At 41.8% G+C, this 17,814-nt stretch overlaps 1 protein-coding gene across 2 annotated transcripts in view; it reads right to left on the bottom strand.

Annotated features, from left to right (window-relative positions):
* BEND4 (BEN domain containing 4) overlaps window positions 1–17,814 on the bottom strand; it is a 408,036-nt gene that overhangs the window by 282,957 nt on the left and 107,265 nt on the right. For both annotated transcript variants that reach the window (XM_069201803.1, XM_069201800.1), the window contains exon 2: window positions 11,070–11,636. In XM_069201803.1, coding sequence (XP_069057904.1) covers window positions 11,070–11,636 — 567 coding nt within the window. The remainder of the gene's footprint in view (window positions 1–11,069; window positions 11,637–17,814) is intronic.

Here is a 17,814-nt window from a genome sequence, read left to right as displayed (position 1 = left end):
GGTCACTCTCAAACTTTTTGCCTTCCTCCTTCTCTGACCTCATTTTTGTTGGCGTTAGGACTCTGCGCACTTTACCACTGCTAATCAGTGCTAAAGTGCATATGCTCTCTCCTTAAAACATGGTGACATTGGCTCATACCCAATTGGCTTATTTAATTTACTTGTAAGTCCCTAGTCAATTGCACTACATGTGCCCAGGGCCTGTAAATTAAATGCTACTAGTGGGCTGCAGCACTGGTTGTGCCACCCACATAAGTAGCCCCTTAACCATGTCTCAGGCCTGCCATTGCAGGGCCTGTGTGTGCAATTTCACTGCCACTTCGACTTGCCATTTAAAAGTAATTGCCAAGCCTTAAACTCCACTTTTTCTACATATAAGTCACCCCTAAGGTAGGCCCTAGGTAGCCCATAGAGCAGGGTGCTATGTAGGTAAAAGGCAGGACATGAACATGTGTGTTCTATATATCCTGGTAGTGTAAAACTCCTAAATTCACTTTACACTGCTGTGAGTCCTGCTCCTTTCATAGGCTCACATTAGGGCTACCCTCATATACTGTTTGAGTGGTACATTCTGATCTGAAAGGAGTAACAAGGCCATCTTTAGTATGGCCAGAATGGTAATACAAAATACTGCTGACTGGTGAAGTTGGATTTAATATTACTGTTTAAGAAATGCCACTTTTAGAAAGTGAGCAATTCTCTGCACTTAAATCCTTCTGTGCCTTACAACACACGTCTGGCTAGGGTTAGTTGACAGCTCCCTTTTGCATTCCACTCAGACAAACCACAAACACAGGATGCTCAGTCACACTTGCACACATCTGCCTATTGAATGGGTCTTCCTGGGCAGGGAGGGTTGATGGCCTGACACTTACATGTCAAAGGACAGTAGTCTGCCCTCACACAAAGGACTGCCACACCCCCTACTGGGACCCTGGCAGACAGGATGGAACTGAAAGGGGACCTTGTGCACTTCTAAGCCACTCTTTGAAGTCTCCCCCACTTCAAAGACACATTTGGGTATTTAAGCAGGGTCAATGGCCCTACCAACTCAGACACTTCTGGACAAGATACCACTGGAGAAGAATCCCTGAACCAGAACCTACAACCTGCCAGGAGGAACTGCCTGACTGCCCTCTGGCTCTGCTGAGAAGTGCTCTCCAAAGGCTTGGATAGAGCTTGCCTCCTGTTCCTTGAAGTCTCAGGACCAAAAAGACTTCATTCTGCAAAGAACTCCTTGTGCGGTGAAAATTCGACGCACAGCCTGCAAGAAACGACTCACAGCCTGCATCGCAGTGAGAAAATCACAGCACGCCAAACCGGAACGATGCAGCCCGTCTCCCCGAGAGGAGATCGACGCAGAGCCAGCGCTGCGACTGGAACTTCGACCCACGGGCTATTGGATCGACGCAAAGCCGAACTGGAACGACGCAACCCGACTTCGAGCGAGAAGAATTGACACAGCACCTGACGTGCGACAGAAATTTCCATGCATCGCCCACCGGATCAACGTAGCCCCTGTGACTTCATCCTGCACGCCCAGGATTTCTCCGCATCGTCCTCAGGGCGTCCAAAAACCCCGCAACCTGAAGAGGATTACAGTCTATGTGCCGGAAATTGACGCAAAGCCTGCCCTGCGTGAAAACTCAACAACGCATTGTCTGCGTGCACCGGAAAAATCGATGCACACCTCCCCGTTTTCCACACATCTCCTCCTTTGTGGCCCCTTGAGGAGAATTTGAACGCAAACAATGTACTTTGTGCTTGAAAGAGACATTTGTTGCTTTTTAAAGACTTCTTTTATCATTTCCTACAGTGATAACTCAAAGTGTACTTATCAAATCTTGATCGTTTTGACCTGCAATTAACCAGATAAATATTATATATTTTTCTAAATACTATGTAGTTTATTTTTGTGGTGTTATACTGTGTTATTGCATGATTTATTGCACAAATACTTTACACATTGCCTTCTACGTTAAGCCTGACTGCTCAGTGCCAAGCTACCAGAGGGTGGGCACCAGATAATTTGGATTGTGTGTGACTTACCCTGACTAGAGTGAGGGTCATAGCTTGGACGGGGCGACCTGACTGCCAACCAAAGACCCCATTTCTAACATTAGTGAAATAAACCCTCTAAACTGCAGAAAATACCAAACTGTAGAGCTGGTATATAGATATAAATGTTAAAAAGGGGCCTTTAGTTTCAGTTTCTCCCAATAAATCAAGATAACAAAATCACCACAGAGTATTTCACACTCCTGCTTTCCAGATAAAGTGCACAGGTTTTTTTCTTAAAAGTTTCAATTCTAGTTATTATTTAATCTAGCATTCAATGTTTTAGTATAAACCTTACAATATATATAGATTATATATATATAATGGTTGGGTGCATCCCCCACACTGCTCCCTGTGCTTTTTTAAAACAATTTATTTAGTCTTTAGTTACTAGAGGTAAACCCCTCAACCCCCTTTTTTAAATAAAAAGTACAATAAAGTATATGTGTGCATCTATCTATCTATCTATCTATCTATCTATCTATCTATCTATCTATCTATCTATCTATCTATCTATCTATCTATCTATCTATCTATCTATCCAGGAGTTTTGAACATGAGTACAGCCGAACAACTGAGCGTAATTACACCAAATTTGCCAAAAAGGTAGCTGTCAGGATGCAGATTGTGCTTTTGGTTGTTTGGTGTAAATCCGTTCAGTAGTTTTTGACTTACAAAGTTTTTTGATTTTTTTTTTATGTCATGCGATATTCACAAATAAGTAGTGGTGCTCTACGCGACCCCCGTTGTGACGAATTCGTGGATATCAGCAACAACAAAAAACTATTGAAAGAATTATTCATAGCAGAAACTCATGCACCCATTCACTCACCCAGCGACTCACCAACCCACTCACAGACCCACTCAGACCCTCTCGCACCTATTCACAGAGACACTCTGACACTGGTGCACCCACTCACAGACCCACTCTAGAGTCTCATACAACCTCTCACAGACTCACTCAGACCCTTGCGCACTCACTCAGACTTACTCAGAGCCTTATGCACCCACTTACGGACTCACTTACACACTGACCTACTCAGAATCTCATGCACCCACTCACAGACAGTCTGATACTGACACACTCACTCACAGACCCACTCAGATTCTGATACACCCACTCAGACCCACTCAGACCCTCATGCACCCACTCACAGAGACACTCTCACATTCACTCTCACATCCAAAGACACCCCCTGACACCTATTCTCACAGCCAAAGAGACAGACATGCCCTGTGGCCAACCCCTACATGGGGTTGGGTGGTTATGAGGGTGGGCTGGAGGCCCTGCGGCCAACCCCGCCGCACACAGCCTTTTGGCCATGTGTGGCGGTGGTTTAATTAACATATAGTAATTAAAAATTATTTAAGTTTAAAAACCCATAGAAGTCCACTGAAAAAAACAAAGGTTACAGAAACGTTATTGTTAGGTTCGGAATTTACTTGTACGAAACCATAGAAATTCAGCAGGTATAGTTAGAGTTATTCAAGGAACTATAACTCGAGCCCTAAGGTGACAATAACTTGCGCCCTCGCCATATATATATATATATGTATATATATATATATATGTATGTATATATATATATATATATATATATATATATATATATATATATATATATATATATATATATATATATATATATATATATATATATATATATATATATATATGCAGGGTTGACTAAATTATGCAGCAAGAAAAGGCAAATTATGCCACATAATGTGATACAATTTAGGGCAGTAGTATTTCACTATGTTGATATTTTTACACATGTTAATGCTGTATGGGCAAGTTTTCACTTCATTAGTCTCAGTTTAGCCCCTAAGCACTGCAATCAGCAAATGTGAGGTGCCATTGTGCGGTAACATGAGTGGCAGCATTATTGATAAATTATAATCTTATTTTGTTGATGATGATGGATTATGTGGCAAGTGCGGCAAATTCATAATTACCGTAATTATGTAGAAAATGCCAGGAAAAGCTGCAGACTTGCAATTCCAGTGACCCTTTGGTCATGGCTTTGGAATGGCTAGATTCAAATGTAATAGATGAAGATGAAATGAAATATTTGACAGTCAACTACCTTATACTGCTGACAATTTACTTTTTACCAAAAATACACAGAGACCAACTGACCTATAGTTTCCCCCAAAGGATAATTGTTTGCACCTTTCTCTAATTACACTCATTTCTTCCTAGCACCTCTAGTGAAGACTTTAAGTTCATATCTCCATGATACAGAAGATTTGGTATGCCATTTACAAAACATACCTTGGAAAGATACTTAAAAATTGGTTACTATTGATGTTATAGCAGTATACACAAATATTGAGCATGTAATAGGAATGAAGGCTAGCGAATATCTTCTGAAAACTAGAAATATACAAACTGTGAATACAATCAAATGTGCCTGCAGAACACTAGTTTTGCCTTTAATAAGCAATTATATAAACAATTGAAGGGTACAGCAAGGTTTATACATATATATGGTTCTTTTTCTCCCAGCTATGACAACCTCATGATGGGTGAGTGGGAGCAAGAAATAGCATGATCAGGTACAAATGATATTTTGTGGAAAAAAACAATCATGTGGATAAGATTTATTGGTGATGTTTTTATAATCTGGGAAGGTTCTGGATCTGATTTTGAACAATACTCCACCATCCTCAGTAACAACGAGTGTGGTTTGAGATATCCATATGCAATCGGTTCCCACCATTTAGTCTTATTAGACACAGAAATTCATATCAAGGATAACCTGTTACAAACCACCTCACATAGGAAACCAACATCTACCAATTCAGTACTCCATGTGAAATGTTTTTATCTGATCAACCTCGAATGGAGTATACCATATGGAGAAATCTTCCATCTGAAAATAAATTGTTTGCACGAAGAAAAGTATAATAAACATGTTTCAGGCATGACCCAGAAGTTCATAAAAAGGAAGTACCCAAGAAGCATAATCAAGAAAAATAATGAAAGGGTTATGAAATTGGGAAGAAACCAAATATTACAAGGCAAAGTCAAAACTAAAGATGATAATCAGATCAGATTGATCATGGATCGGACAGTCGAAGACAATCAAGTTAAGAAAATTTTACAACAACATTGGAAAATCCTGATGACTGACCCCTCCTTGACGAGAATTTTGGGTAATCATCCTATAATGAATCATTGAAAAGCCATAAGCCTAAAAGATAAACTCACCCACAGCCATTTCATTCAAACAGGATCTTAAACCAATTGGTTGGCTAAAGAGGGCTTTTGGTAGTGTAAAAATAAAATAGTAAAGCCTACAAGGTGGCTCAGAAAATACAAGCTTTTCATATTGCAATGGGATGCAAAGAGCACATTTACATCATATCACATGTAAGAGCAGATATGTGATCTATGTTTTGGAATGCCCATGTCAGTTGCAATATGTGGGGAGTACAACTTACCAGCTAAACAAACATAACTGGAACAGGTAGGACTGAAGCTATGCCACGGTAAAACATATAGAGAGTATTGATTGTAGCAACGGACAGTTAATGTAATTTTATGCAATTTACCATATCCCAATTTACCAAGAGGCAGTAACCGTGAACAAAATTTGCACCAATTGGAATCCAAATAAATATTTGTTTTAAAATCAATTACCCCAATGGGTCTGAAGCAAGATGAGGAGTTACAGGTACATCTTAATTAAGAACATAGGACCTGATTTAGATCCTGGCGGAGGGGGTTACTCTGTCACAAACGTGACAGATATCCCACCTGCCGACTTAAGAGCCCATAATAGCCTATGAGGATCATAATGCAGTGGGCGGGATATCCATCGCATTTGTGATGCAGTAACCCCTCCACCAGGATCTAAATCAGGCCCATAATGTCTAACATCAACAGGTAGAAGTTTGCAAATATGATTAGACACAAAATGCCCAGATAAATGTTTAATATCAAAATGTACTTGTCTCTCAAAATGACTATATACAAAATACTTAGATAAATAAACATAAAAAACCTTTTGGTGGTGGAACCCCTTTTCATATAATTATGCAGAACATTTACAAGTGGAATTTGCACATGGTTAATCTATTCCACTGAATGGCAGAAGATACATCAATTCCCAGTATGAAGTGAACTGCTACCCACATTAGGAAGAGATTAATTTATTCAGATGTAGCAATTAATCATATGCTTATTTAAATCCTGAATTTTCAGGTAGAAAAAAATGTTATAATTTCACGAAAAACTTAACAGATGAAGTATAGTAGCTTTCCATAGTGCAACACATTGAGAGACTGAATTCAGGAATAACAAGACATGTATAATTAGATGAATTAATCTCATGTAAAATGTGTATGAAAACATGATCAGAAGTAGTAATATTTCACCTGGATTCACTTATGGCACAAAATGTATGCCTATTCACATTTAGAATGTATTAATTGGTCTATACATTTTAATATGAAAACACTTTATAATGAACTGTAATAATTTCCAGGTATTGAGGGTAAACTTTGTTGATCATACTCCAAGTATTTATTTGACTGATTACTACATAATTTGTTTATACATGGTGTTTCGCATGATGTAATTTGTTTTTAACTGGTTTTAATTGTTCACTTTAGCACTGTTTTTGATATAAATGACATTTCCCAGGGATCCTAGGGGGGCTAGTAATGACTCACTATTGATATGGTATTCAGAATAAGGCCACATAATGGCCGAAACACATTTGGATGAAGCAAATCTACCACAGTGGTTATGGGCTGAATAAATGGATCACCACTCACCAATTCAAGTGTGGAGCCACTGAATGTGAAAAAAAAACAAAAACAAAAAAAAAACATATATATATCTCTTTGAATCTTTATATTGCTTTTAGTCCCAGCCCTATCTCTGCAGGCCTTGGTGGGGTCGCACAACCCCTTATATCATATCCAACAGCTTTCCTTCCCGAAAATACCAATATCGCAAATTCTCAAAAAGGAAAAAATAGTCGTCATATGAAGCAGAACAATAGTTTATTAGTGTGGCAATAAAAGTTGGGTGCCTGGTGCCCACCCAGGGCACCTACCATAGTGTTGTTGTAGGCCACAGGGGGAGTCCAAGGCCCCCATGGCCCCAGCTGGCTCCCTGCATCCAACAGGAGCCGGCAGTGCACACATCTAAATTCTGCTGCCAGAGGGCATGAGTATTTATGAAGCTCCCACCCGCTAGTAGAAGAACTGGTGTTTGCCCCCACTTGACAGGAGATTTAAAAATGTTTCCCTGCCCATCCAACTGCAAGCAGGGAAACCACTATTTCCTGGGAGGGCTCCCTGGGACATTGCTTGCAATCCGGCCCCAGAGGGTAGGCTTCCAGGGGCCTTATCAGGTTTGTGGAGGATGGCCGTGTGGCCCCCTCCCCATTTTCTTAAATTTTGGCCCTGGTAGAGGTCTCCAAGGCCTCTTGAGGCTTGGGAAGGGGAATTGCATGGTCCCTCCCCATTTTCATACATTCAGGCCCCCTCCCAATAAAGAGTAATGCTGGCCCTGGGGTCTAACTCACATGGGAGCAAGATGGCTTAAAGCACATAAAGCTCCCTGGGCCAATCAGAATGCTCTATTTTTAAACTGGTGCTCATGTGGGAGTCTCCAAGACTCTTATGAGCACAAATGCCAAAATATACAATTTAATTTGACCCTTAATTTACCAAAAACTACTGAAGGGATTTACACTAAATCACAAAAAGCATAACATGCAGCTTCCTGTCAAATCTGGTGTAATTCCATTCAGCACGTTTTTGCTGTAGCCTATCTTGCAGAAGTCTATGGAATATGCATGGGGATTTTGTGTTTTAGGACCCCCTTTTATCTCTTTCCACGCACAAACTAGTCAAAAAGTAGCACCTTTTTGGAAGGTTCATAGAATCCATCAAATGGGGCCAAAGTTATTAGCAACCCCAAAAAATGCTCTTCCTATGGAAAAGCGACCCTAACTATAGCTACCTAGTGGCAGCCTAGTTAATATATATATATGTATATCTATATTCACTGAAAAAAACAAAGGTTTGGGGACGTTATAGTTAGGTTCATGTTTTATCCACCCAAAACTCAATTCCGGTGTACGCACACCATTTTCCCGTTTGCAGCGTGGGTATGGTATGTGAGTGAGCTTTTTTTCCGACTGGGCTTTGGATCCACGAGTACCGCGGATCCACGAAGGATCAGAGTGCCTAGATATCTATATTTGTTTTTCCTTTAATAGCTACAAAACTACTGAACGGATTTCTACCAAATCACAAAAAGAGATCTTTCTGGGTCAAGATCTAGCTTTCTGAAAACGTTGGTGTAATTCCGTTCAGGGGTTTGGGCTGCAGTCATGTTGAAAATCTCTATGGCAAATAACATGGACGTTTTGACCCCCCCTTTTTCACAGTCCCCACTTGACGGATCACCCTGAAACTTTCCATGCAGAGCTAGACAATGTAGGGCACTGTTTTTTCAAGAAAATTTCATGAAGATTCAGCAAACGGTGCCAAAGTTATAAGCAAACCAAAAAACACCTTTCCTATGGAAACTAGGTCCTAACTATAGCTACCTACTGAGCCTACTGCCCAGCTCTACTGTTGTCCTGATCCCTAATGCTGATTTTTGTTGACATAGGCATACATGTATCACACATGTTTCCATCACATAGGCCTGTCTCATGGGCTGTGGTCTGGTTGAACCAGGAGAGGCACCCAAAGTTCCACCCTCATAATGGTGGAAGGCAACAGCCTTCACTAGGAGTTAAGCGGCATGAGCGTGGTGATGGCAGCATACCGTGTAGTCATCAGTAGGAGTGAACAGATCATTTTTAACCTGTGTCACTGTGGAGAAGTCTACTGACAAGCTCACCTTTTTAAAGTTCTACTGCTGTGTGTTTAACTCACCCCTTACTCTACATCAGGTGGACTCGAAATGCTGCGCAGAACAAGAAAAGTGACTCTGCGCTGGATGTACATCGAGTGCAAGTGTGCATGTGATTTTACATTACATAGAGGAAACTGGGTTCAGTTTTGGGAAACCTGACCGGCATGGTGAAGACATGAGGAGTAGAGGAATCCCCTCTCCCAAACATATTTTTGTATTGCCGCATTCCTGTGAGTTGGTTGGGGCACAGTAGAGAAGAAACAGAGAGACCCTCCCTGTACACTTCAAAGGTTGCTCTTTGATTCAATGAGAGATCACAAGGAAGGAGTCTGCACACATCTCAGGAAGACAATGAGGCTGCTAAGGGTATCATAAACAGTAGGGCAGGGAACCCAGGATTAACCTCTTGATGCACATGTCACTGTGGCTGACATTCAGGTTTGAACTCTAGTCACATCTATGGCCTGTGGGACTATCAGCCTCGGAATCTCTCCTGTTGTGACAGACAGCATTTCAAGACAAAACAAAGAAAGGAAGGGTGCACTTCAAAAGAAGGAGAAGCCCATCATAAAACTTCAAAGACCCAGAACCCAAATTACATTTGGTGTCTGGAAATGGACTATAAAAAATGGAGGTTGGAACCCCAAAAATTGTCACCTGTAAAGCAGCCAGACGGCCTGTATAAGGGGAAGCTCTGCATGGCTTCTCTCTGTGACCAGGACTGGGGCCAAGGTCTGCGAGTCTCCCTGTTGAGTGAGGGGACATCATCATCACCCAGGGAAACTAAGACCATCTGCTCTAGAGCCAGGAGCACCAGGGCTTGCCTGCTTGTCAAGATCAGTGTGCCCTGTTATGGAGAGGAGAGCATTGGAGGGAGTGAGGTTTAGTGGACTTCCGGTGTGAGGAGATGGCTGCTGCATCGAACGGGTCACTGCCCATGTGCAGGATCAAGTCAGCAACACCTGTATGTCAAGAGAGAGCCAACATGAAGATAGCCAAGAGTGAAGTACAGTGAAGGGAGTGTGAAGCCCATACCACACTTTAGGGGCAATCCCATAGGCCAGGAGAGGCTGCTGTGGAAGTGAACACTGACATGTGGCAAGGCTGTTCCAGGCCTAAAGGGGACCCTGTATGCCAGGAGGGGTCGCCGTGGCATGACTGCCATGTAGGAAGGGACGCCTTGTGTGAGGTACCGTGGCAACCCCGTATGCCAGGAGGGTCTGCCAGTAGAAAGTAACTTTTGGAGTTCGGGCCACTGCCTGTAAACTGAAGTGTGACCCATTGGGCAAGCATCAAGGAACTTGCCCCCAAACTACCCCATGGTCAGAGGAGGACACCATGAGTGTACTGACTGCACTGGAACCAGGTCGTCAGGATCAGTCCCCTCCTCCCCCAGAGAGGAGCCCTGAACTTATCTTGGAAGAGGAAGGACCAGACCACCTGAGATCACTGAGAGTCAAGTGCAGAAGGGGTACTTGGTCCAGTTGCTCAGGATCCATAGTAGGTCAAGCCCCAGGACATCAGGCATAAAAGGCTTCTACCACCACGGTTAGACCCAGTAACCCTGCATGCTCCATGGCTCTCTGCGGGGGTCCTGACACATATATTCATATTTATGCATAAAGAGTAAAAGCATGAGGGAGCATATCGGCACATTAGAGCTTTCCTGTTGCTGCTGTACTAAAAAAAAAACAAAAAAAAAAAACAGAGGATGCTCTTCTAGAAAGAGTCTCATCCACCACTGTCAACCATTGTCAATTATCTGGAACCTCCGACTCCTAAGCCTCAGCAAAGCAACAGTCCCCAATAAAATGTCCTGTCCCTACTGTATTTTTATTTTGTGCACAAACTAGAATTATTCGTTTTTCTCTCTTCTCTGCAATACTGCTTACTATCTAGATTCATTGTACATAAGTACCAAACTATGCAGTAAGAAACAGTGTGAAATTATAAGAAAACATAGGGCCTTATTTAGAGCTTTGAAGATGGATACTCAGCCACAAACGTGGCAGATATCATGTCCCCCCATACTAGTGCACTATAGCCTATGGCACTTGTAAAACAGAAGACGGGATATGGCAGCTGTAAATAAGGCCCATAATTTCTAAATAGATTTTACCTGGAATGCTCTCTAATTTTCCTCGAAGTTCCTCATTTTCCTGCTGAAGTGATACGACCTCTTGCTCCAGCTCTTGACATCGTGGACAATATCCTTCATCTTCATCCTCATCCTCCTCTTCTGGAAGGGTGGAAGATGAGGGATGGCCATGAGATTCTGAGGTTGCAGGCGATGTCCATCCGCCCATTGTGTGCGCTGGGGATGTCAAGAGAGGATCCACATCTGCCAAATGCCTGAACTCATTTAACGAAGAGTTATTCTGAGAGGGAATATTTCCCGCAAGTAGGTAGTTTTGAAGAGACTCTGTAAAGACCCGAAGAAAGGCCGAGGTTTGTTGTTTTTTCTCTATGTACTGCATCTCTATGCTTACACCATTTGAAGTCTGGCTTTGCAGCCCATTCCTGCGCTGGCACGGGTCTTGCCTTCCATTGTAGTCTGAGCCCTCCTGCTTTACGCTAGATATTGTTGACTGAGAGTGACTGGAATCAAGCAGTTTGCCACTGCAATTTAAAAGTCCAAGAACTCGGCTGCATTGCTTGGCAAAGGCGTCCAGGATCACACGACTCTCTACAAAAGAGATGAAAGGGTAAAAAATAAATAATTCACACAAAAGATGACATATGTACATAGAAAAGGGTAATGCATAACTGTATTGTTGTTGCACTTAAGTCAAGGTGCTTCCCGTTTAATTGCATCAACACCATCACATCTCGTTCCATTGTTTTCATATTTCTAGAATAAATGTTGACACAGAAAAATAATAAACCAGATTACGTTTTTGAGACACCAATGCCAGTATGGCACAGAATGGCACGACCAGTATGACCAAACACCATTTAATCATGTAGAAAGTATAACTTTCCCATATTTGATTATCTGTGCCTTTTAAGTTACTTGAAGTGTGGGGGGGACTAAAGATATAAATGTTTACTTTAAGGAGAAAAACACATGTTGAGCTACTTTACAACTTGGAAAAATATCTTGACTGAAATCTCTTGCTTATGTCTGTTTCTTGTAAATATCAACTCCCGATCCCATCAGTTAGTTAAAGAGCCCTCTGCAGTCTTTGTAATGCCAATAACAGTAACCTGTTGGAGCCTAAACTGAGATTCCCAGTTCGGCTTAAAAATAATTTGATCAGGAAAGATTTGCTTTCATTTTACAAATGTATTCTTGCTAAACTGCCTATAGTGGGGGTGCGACTATGGGCTAGAATTAAGCAAGCCTAGCTCTCATCAGCTCCAGAAAGTTGACATTTAAAGAGAAAAAACAACCATTTTACCTGGAGACTCATGAAATAATCCCCCTGCCAACAGATCTAAGTGAAACAGATGCCTATTATCCCTGGGATAAATCCACATTGTAAGGTCTTAAGTAGTGTAGTGTCTTGTGAGTTAGGGATAACGTGACCCTTCTGGTTCCAGATGGACTCCGTACAACCATGATGCAAGTGTCAGGGTGTGGTGAATATTTTTGGTGTTTAGAATGTTGAGTTTGCACTTGCACACAGAAGAATATAGACATGTAAGACAAACCTCTGAATGTGGCATGTTCATTTACGTGTACCCAGGCTGGGGAAAACGCTACAAGTACAACCTTGGTATGTTTGAGCAGCAGAGTAAGATTCCTGTGTTTTGCAGGTGTTGAGGCTTCCCCCACTCTCTGTGTCTGAAACACTTGTGGCTGCTTTGTGATGTCACCAGTAGTATTTAAGGAGCTAGCACAGAAGGGGCAGAGGTTTCAAGAAGTTGATGTGAAGGGGTTATGATTAATAAAAAACATTGTTCCCCGTGTGCTGTCCATTATTGTTAGGCCAGAACACAACATTTGGCTGACAAGGGCGGGATCTATCAACCCTACCCTGTTATGTTGCCTGTGACACAGAGAAGAAGTAAAGTGAGACCTGGCAGCGAGGGGGGTGACCCCAGCAAGCCCCATAAAGAAAGCAGTACTCACTGTCCGTTGCCGCAGCAGCAGACACGAGTGAAGGAAGTTTGGCCTGCATGCGCTGCATGCACTTAATGGAGTGCAGGCACATGACGCAGGACAAGACCTGGAGTCAGACGCATCCAACAGTGAGGAAGTGACAGGCCCAGAGGACATGCCACAGGAAGCACAGTAATACCCAACTACCGCTAGAGGGAGCCCCACATCAACAATCCACAACCACTGCAACAACTAGCAGAGCCCGGGGGAGTGATAATCTCCAATACAAGAGCAGCCAATACATTTATCAGTGCAGCCTGCGCTTCCCACTGACTGAACCTTTACAAAGGAGTTGTTATTTATGAAAACCTGCTTGCTTACTTACCAAGGGAAACAGTGAAGGTGAACAAACATACAACATCAGTACATAATCTTGACAACTGGAGCTGCCTACACAGGTTATGATGGTGAACATTATGGCCATCCAGCCTTTGGTGTTATCAGGGCCTCCATCAGCACAGACCCCAGAATAATACTTTACTTACTCTGGAGAAGAGGAAAAGAAATGTCCACTCCTGTTACACCTGAGACAGGATGACATTTATAAACTGTCAAAAACTCTTTGTGTGGCTGAACCCCCTCACACATATGATATGCTTGTGACAGCCCTCAACACATACTTTGAGCTATTTGTGAATACAGATTATGAATGCTTTGTATTTAACTTTGTATTCGATGATTCAAAGAAATGAGTGAGCATCAAAAGAAGCCACATAGCTGTTTAATAAGGGAGGACTCCAGAGGAGATTTGAACAAGAGAGATAACAACCTGAGAGTGTTCAGCAATAAGGACAATATTCATGCTAGCACCAAGCCTTGGGTGCTCATACTAGGGAGGGTGGACCATGAGATGAAATGGCTGATGGTACCAAAAGTTTCTTTTAACACTGACATTCAAAATCCTACAGAGATGATCCAGATCAACAACTTGCACTTGTGAGGTCAGTCACAGTATAATATGCCAAGTCATGTGTGTAGTGTCTTGCATGATTTAGAACAGGACTGTTCTGGCTCCCGAGGATTCCATATCAGGGTGACATAATTGCTAGAATAAAATGTAATGAAAGATTGGTTTAGAATGTTGAAGTTCACAGGCACAGCCACATGCAGAGGAATAGAGAGATGTGATTTACAGCTCACTATGTGGCTCAGTCATTCGGTGGGTACCAGGCTGGGAAGGATGCTACAACTGGCGACGAGATAGGAGATAAGTAACCTGAAGAAGAAAGTGCTGTCTGGAGAGTTTGCCTTGGTCCAAGCTAGCTGCTTGTGTGTGCCATGTGTGCCTTCATTGAAGTGCAGAGTTGATGATTGGCATATGTGGAGTAAAAGCTTCACAGAAAAGTTTAGACATTGTTGGCAAAGAAACTACAACCAAGATTTTACAAAAAGGGATTGCGCTGCCACTCAAAATAAAGTTATACAGTATACAGAGTGTTAATGCTGAAGGCGGATTCAACAAGGTTTGCAAAGTGCAGTTAAAGAAGATTATCAGATACCAAATAATGCGGCAAAACAGAGATCACCTCTGTGTAAGTTAAATGCAAGCTGAAATGTAAAAACAATAAAATAGATGACTTACCATGTCCGATAAGCAGAGTCATCATACCAGAGTTGACAGTGGCCCCAAGAGAAGTGCCCGGGGTTAGGCTAACTGAGCAGTCCATATCTACAGCAGCCAGAAACTTGGCAAAAGGCCATTCCAGCAATGAAGCCCATCAATGACAACCCCAAAGACCAGCCCATCACAAGGTCAAGGCTGGGGCATGAATAGACATGTTCCTGGTTTCCAGTCAGAGAGGCCGGAGAGCTCAGATCCAGACGTCAGTAAGTTTCACACTGGTCTACAATGCTGCCACCTTCCTAAAGCCACCACCACCATTCGATACTGCTAAAAAAAGCAAAATATTGGCAATAGATGGACTGCTTGGATAGAAACTTTGAAGATTTTATAGATGCACTTGAAGAGACTGATAACAGGAAGATTATCAAATATCTCAAAAATCGTGATGTGTGAAAGAAGTCATAAAGAAAATACCAAGAGCTGACCAAGAAGTCATATACCATCACAGTAAGAATGCGTTGTATCTCAAGTTTATTCCAGTACCAAACACTCACTATGAACAATATGTTTTCAGTCAAGAACATCAGACAGTTGGTGAAACAATTGATGAATTCACAGAAAGACTCAATACACCCATCAAACACTATAAGTGCAATGAATTTAATGATGAAGAAACTCTGCAGCTTAGAGTGATGGATGGATGCTTGTCCGATTCCTTCAGATGATGAATGATGAGAGAAACTCTTAGACTTGAGAGAGTGTTGATGGCTGCCAGAGCTCAGGAATGTGCTGAGAGACAAGCTGTTGTCATGGAGGCTGGAGGTGCCCAGAGCGGGTCAGTGATGAGTGTGAAAAGTAATTTGAAACAAAAGACTGAAGGACAAAAGTGATTTTTACACATAAAAAAGAAGTTGTGTTTCAGAAGTGGATTTGTGTTTCCACATGAAGAAATTGTTTCACCGTTGGTCAGTTATGTAACTTCTGTGGTAAAGAAAACCATATTGTGACGATGTGCAGAGCGAAGGAAGATGTAAGTGTGTCACAGCGAGAAGACAAAATGGCGACCAGAGCATTCCAGAAGCACTGTTCGACGCACGCCCACAAGGCTAAGCAGCGACATCAGTTGAGGTAAATAGATACTAAACGAAGTTGATCGTCATCTAAATCATCGGCAAACAGTTGACTGTGCCATGTCAATGCTCACCTCAGAAAAGTTTACACATGTCAGACTGGTCACCTGTGAGGAGAAAAATCAGTCAAAGAAAAGTCAACATGTCGAAGCAACAAAATCATACAAACACTGGACTGCATCAACACCCCTGAAGAGTCGAGGTTTGTTTTTAGTGACAGTGAAACATACGAAAACAAAAGTATAAGCACCGATTCATGTGCTTTAAGGCAGAGCAGCAAGTGCCTGCTTGCTCAGTTTTAACACTGCTGCTGACCTGGGACTGATTTCGGTGAATTACAACCTGAATGGTCATCACAAAATAATAAGCTTTTTCCCTCCATTGTTTCATGGTTTAGGAAAGTTAAAGACTATTGAAGTAAAGCTGCCTATTAATGAGGATGACCGCCCTGTGGCTCAGAGACATAGATGAGTTGCTTTTCATTTACATGAAGATGTTTAAAAATTACTTGAATCATTACTTAAGCACAACATTATTGAACATTCCACTGGACCAATGCCATGGGTTTCTCCCATACCAGTACTGCCTAAAAAGGACTGTGAAGGAGCTGTGCGCATTTGTGTTGACATACGCCAGACAGACAAAGCAACTGAACGACTTCCAGGTCTACACATTGCTGACAGGATAACGCAATTAAATTGTGCCAAGGTTTGACTTGATTCGAACAAAGGTTATCATCAGTTAGAAATTGAAGAAAGGTGAAGATACATTACAAACTTTTCTACATATGTAGATTTGTTTAGTTACAAAAGACTTAGTTTTGGTGTGCCTTTGGCTGCAGAACTTTCCCAAGACATCATACAACACATCATGCTACCTGTTGCAAGTGCATTCAATTATAGTGATGACATATTAGGTTTTGGAGCTACACAGAAGGACCACGATAAAACCCTCATGCAAATATGTCAGTTACTTAATAATGCAGGTTTAACCTTAAATGCAGACAAGTGTGAGATCAATAAGACAAAAATGAAATTCTTTGGCCATTGCCTTTCTGATGGGGGTATGACACCTGATCCTACAAAAGTACAAGCTTTAACAAATGCTCAACCTCCTCAAGAAGTTTTTATAGTACTTTCTTTTCTTGGAATGGGCAGTTAATTGTCACTGTTTGTGCTCCATTACGAAAGTTAATGAGAAAAAAATGTTCCTTTTAAATGGTCACGAGAATGTGAAAAAAGTTTCAAGAGAATTAAATATGCCATCGAAAATGCTCCAGAAATGGCGTACTTCAGTCCAAAGCTTCATACAGAGATTGTGGTTGAAGCTAGCCCGGTTCGGTTAGGAGCTATAGCTATATATATATATATATATATATAGCTATAGCACAGCATAGCAGACGCCTAAATGCTAGATGACATATTGTGGCCCATGCTAGTAGAAGTTTGTCTCAAACAGAACGTGCTCACTCACAGCCTGAAAAAGAAAGTTTGGCTGTGGTATGGGCTTGTGAACATTTCCATGTATTCCTGTATGGAAAGCCTTTTATGCTGGTGACTGATCATCAAGCTTTGCTGGCCATCTTTGACAATCCAAAACCCAAGATGCCTCCTCGGATTTTATTAGGGAAACTGTGATTGCAAGAGTATGATTATACAATTGAGTATTGACCAGGGAAGGACAAAATCCTGGTGACTACTTTTCGAGAGTCCCTACCCAAGGTCATGGTACTCCATCCAAAAAGCACACCAGCTGCTGTGTCGTTAGAATACATTGTCCCTGGCAGGAGTCATGAGAGTGAATAAACACATTTAACCTCTCAGTAATGATGGTGAATATTAAAAATACAAAAATATCAAAGATGAATTGTCCATAACTCAGGAAGGAGTTATGTTGTGAGGATCCAGATTCCAGGGAGTCTATGACAAAAGGTGCTTGAAGTGGCTTACAAAGGACATTGTGGTAATAATCCGAGATCAAGTTTGGTTTTCATACTTAGACAAAAGAGTTGAAAAGGAGCTAAAGGCTTGTCACATATGCAGTTGTCTAACAACCAAAGTCACTC

This window comes from Pleurodeles waltl, chromosome 1_2 (genome assembly GCF_031143425.1).
Source record: "Pleurodeles waltl isolate 20211129_DDA chromosome 1_2, aPleWal1.hap1.20221129, whole genome shotgun sequence".
Taxonomy (NCBI): domain Eukaryota; kingdom Metazoa; phylum Chordata; class Amphibia; order Caudata; family Salamandridae; genus Pleurodeles; species Pleurodeles waltl.
This window is presented reverse-complemented; position numbering and strand designations above follow the sequence as displayed.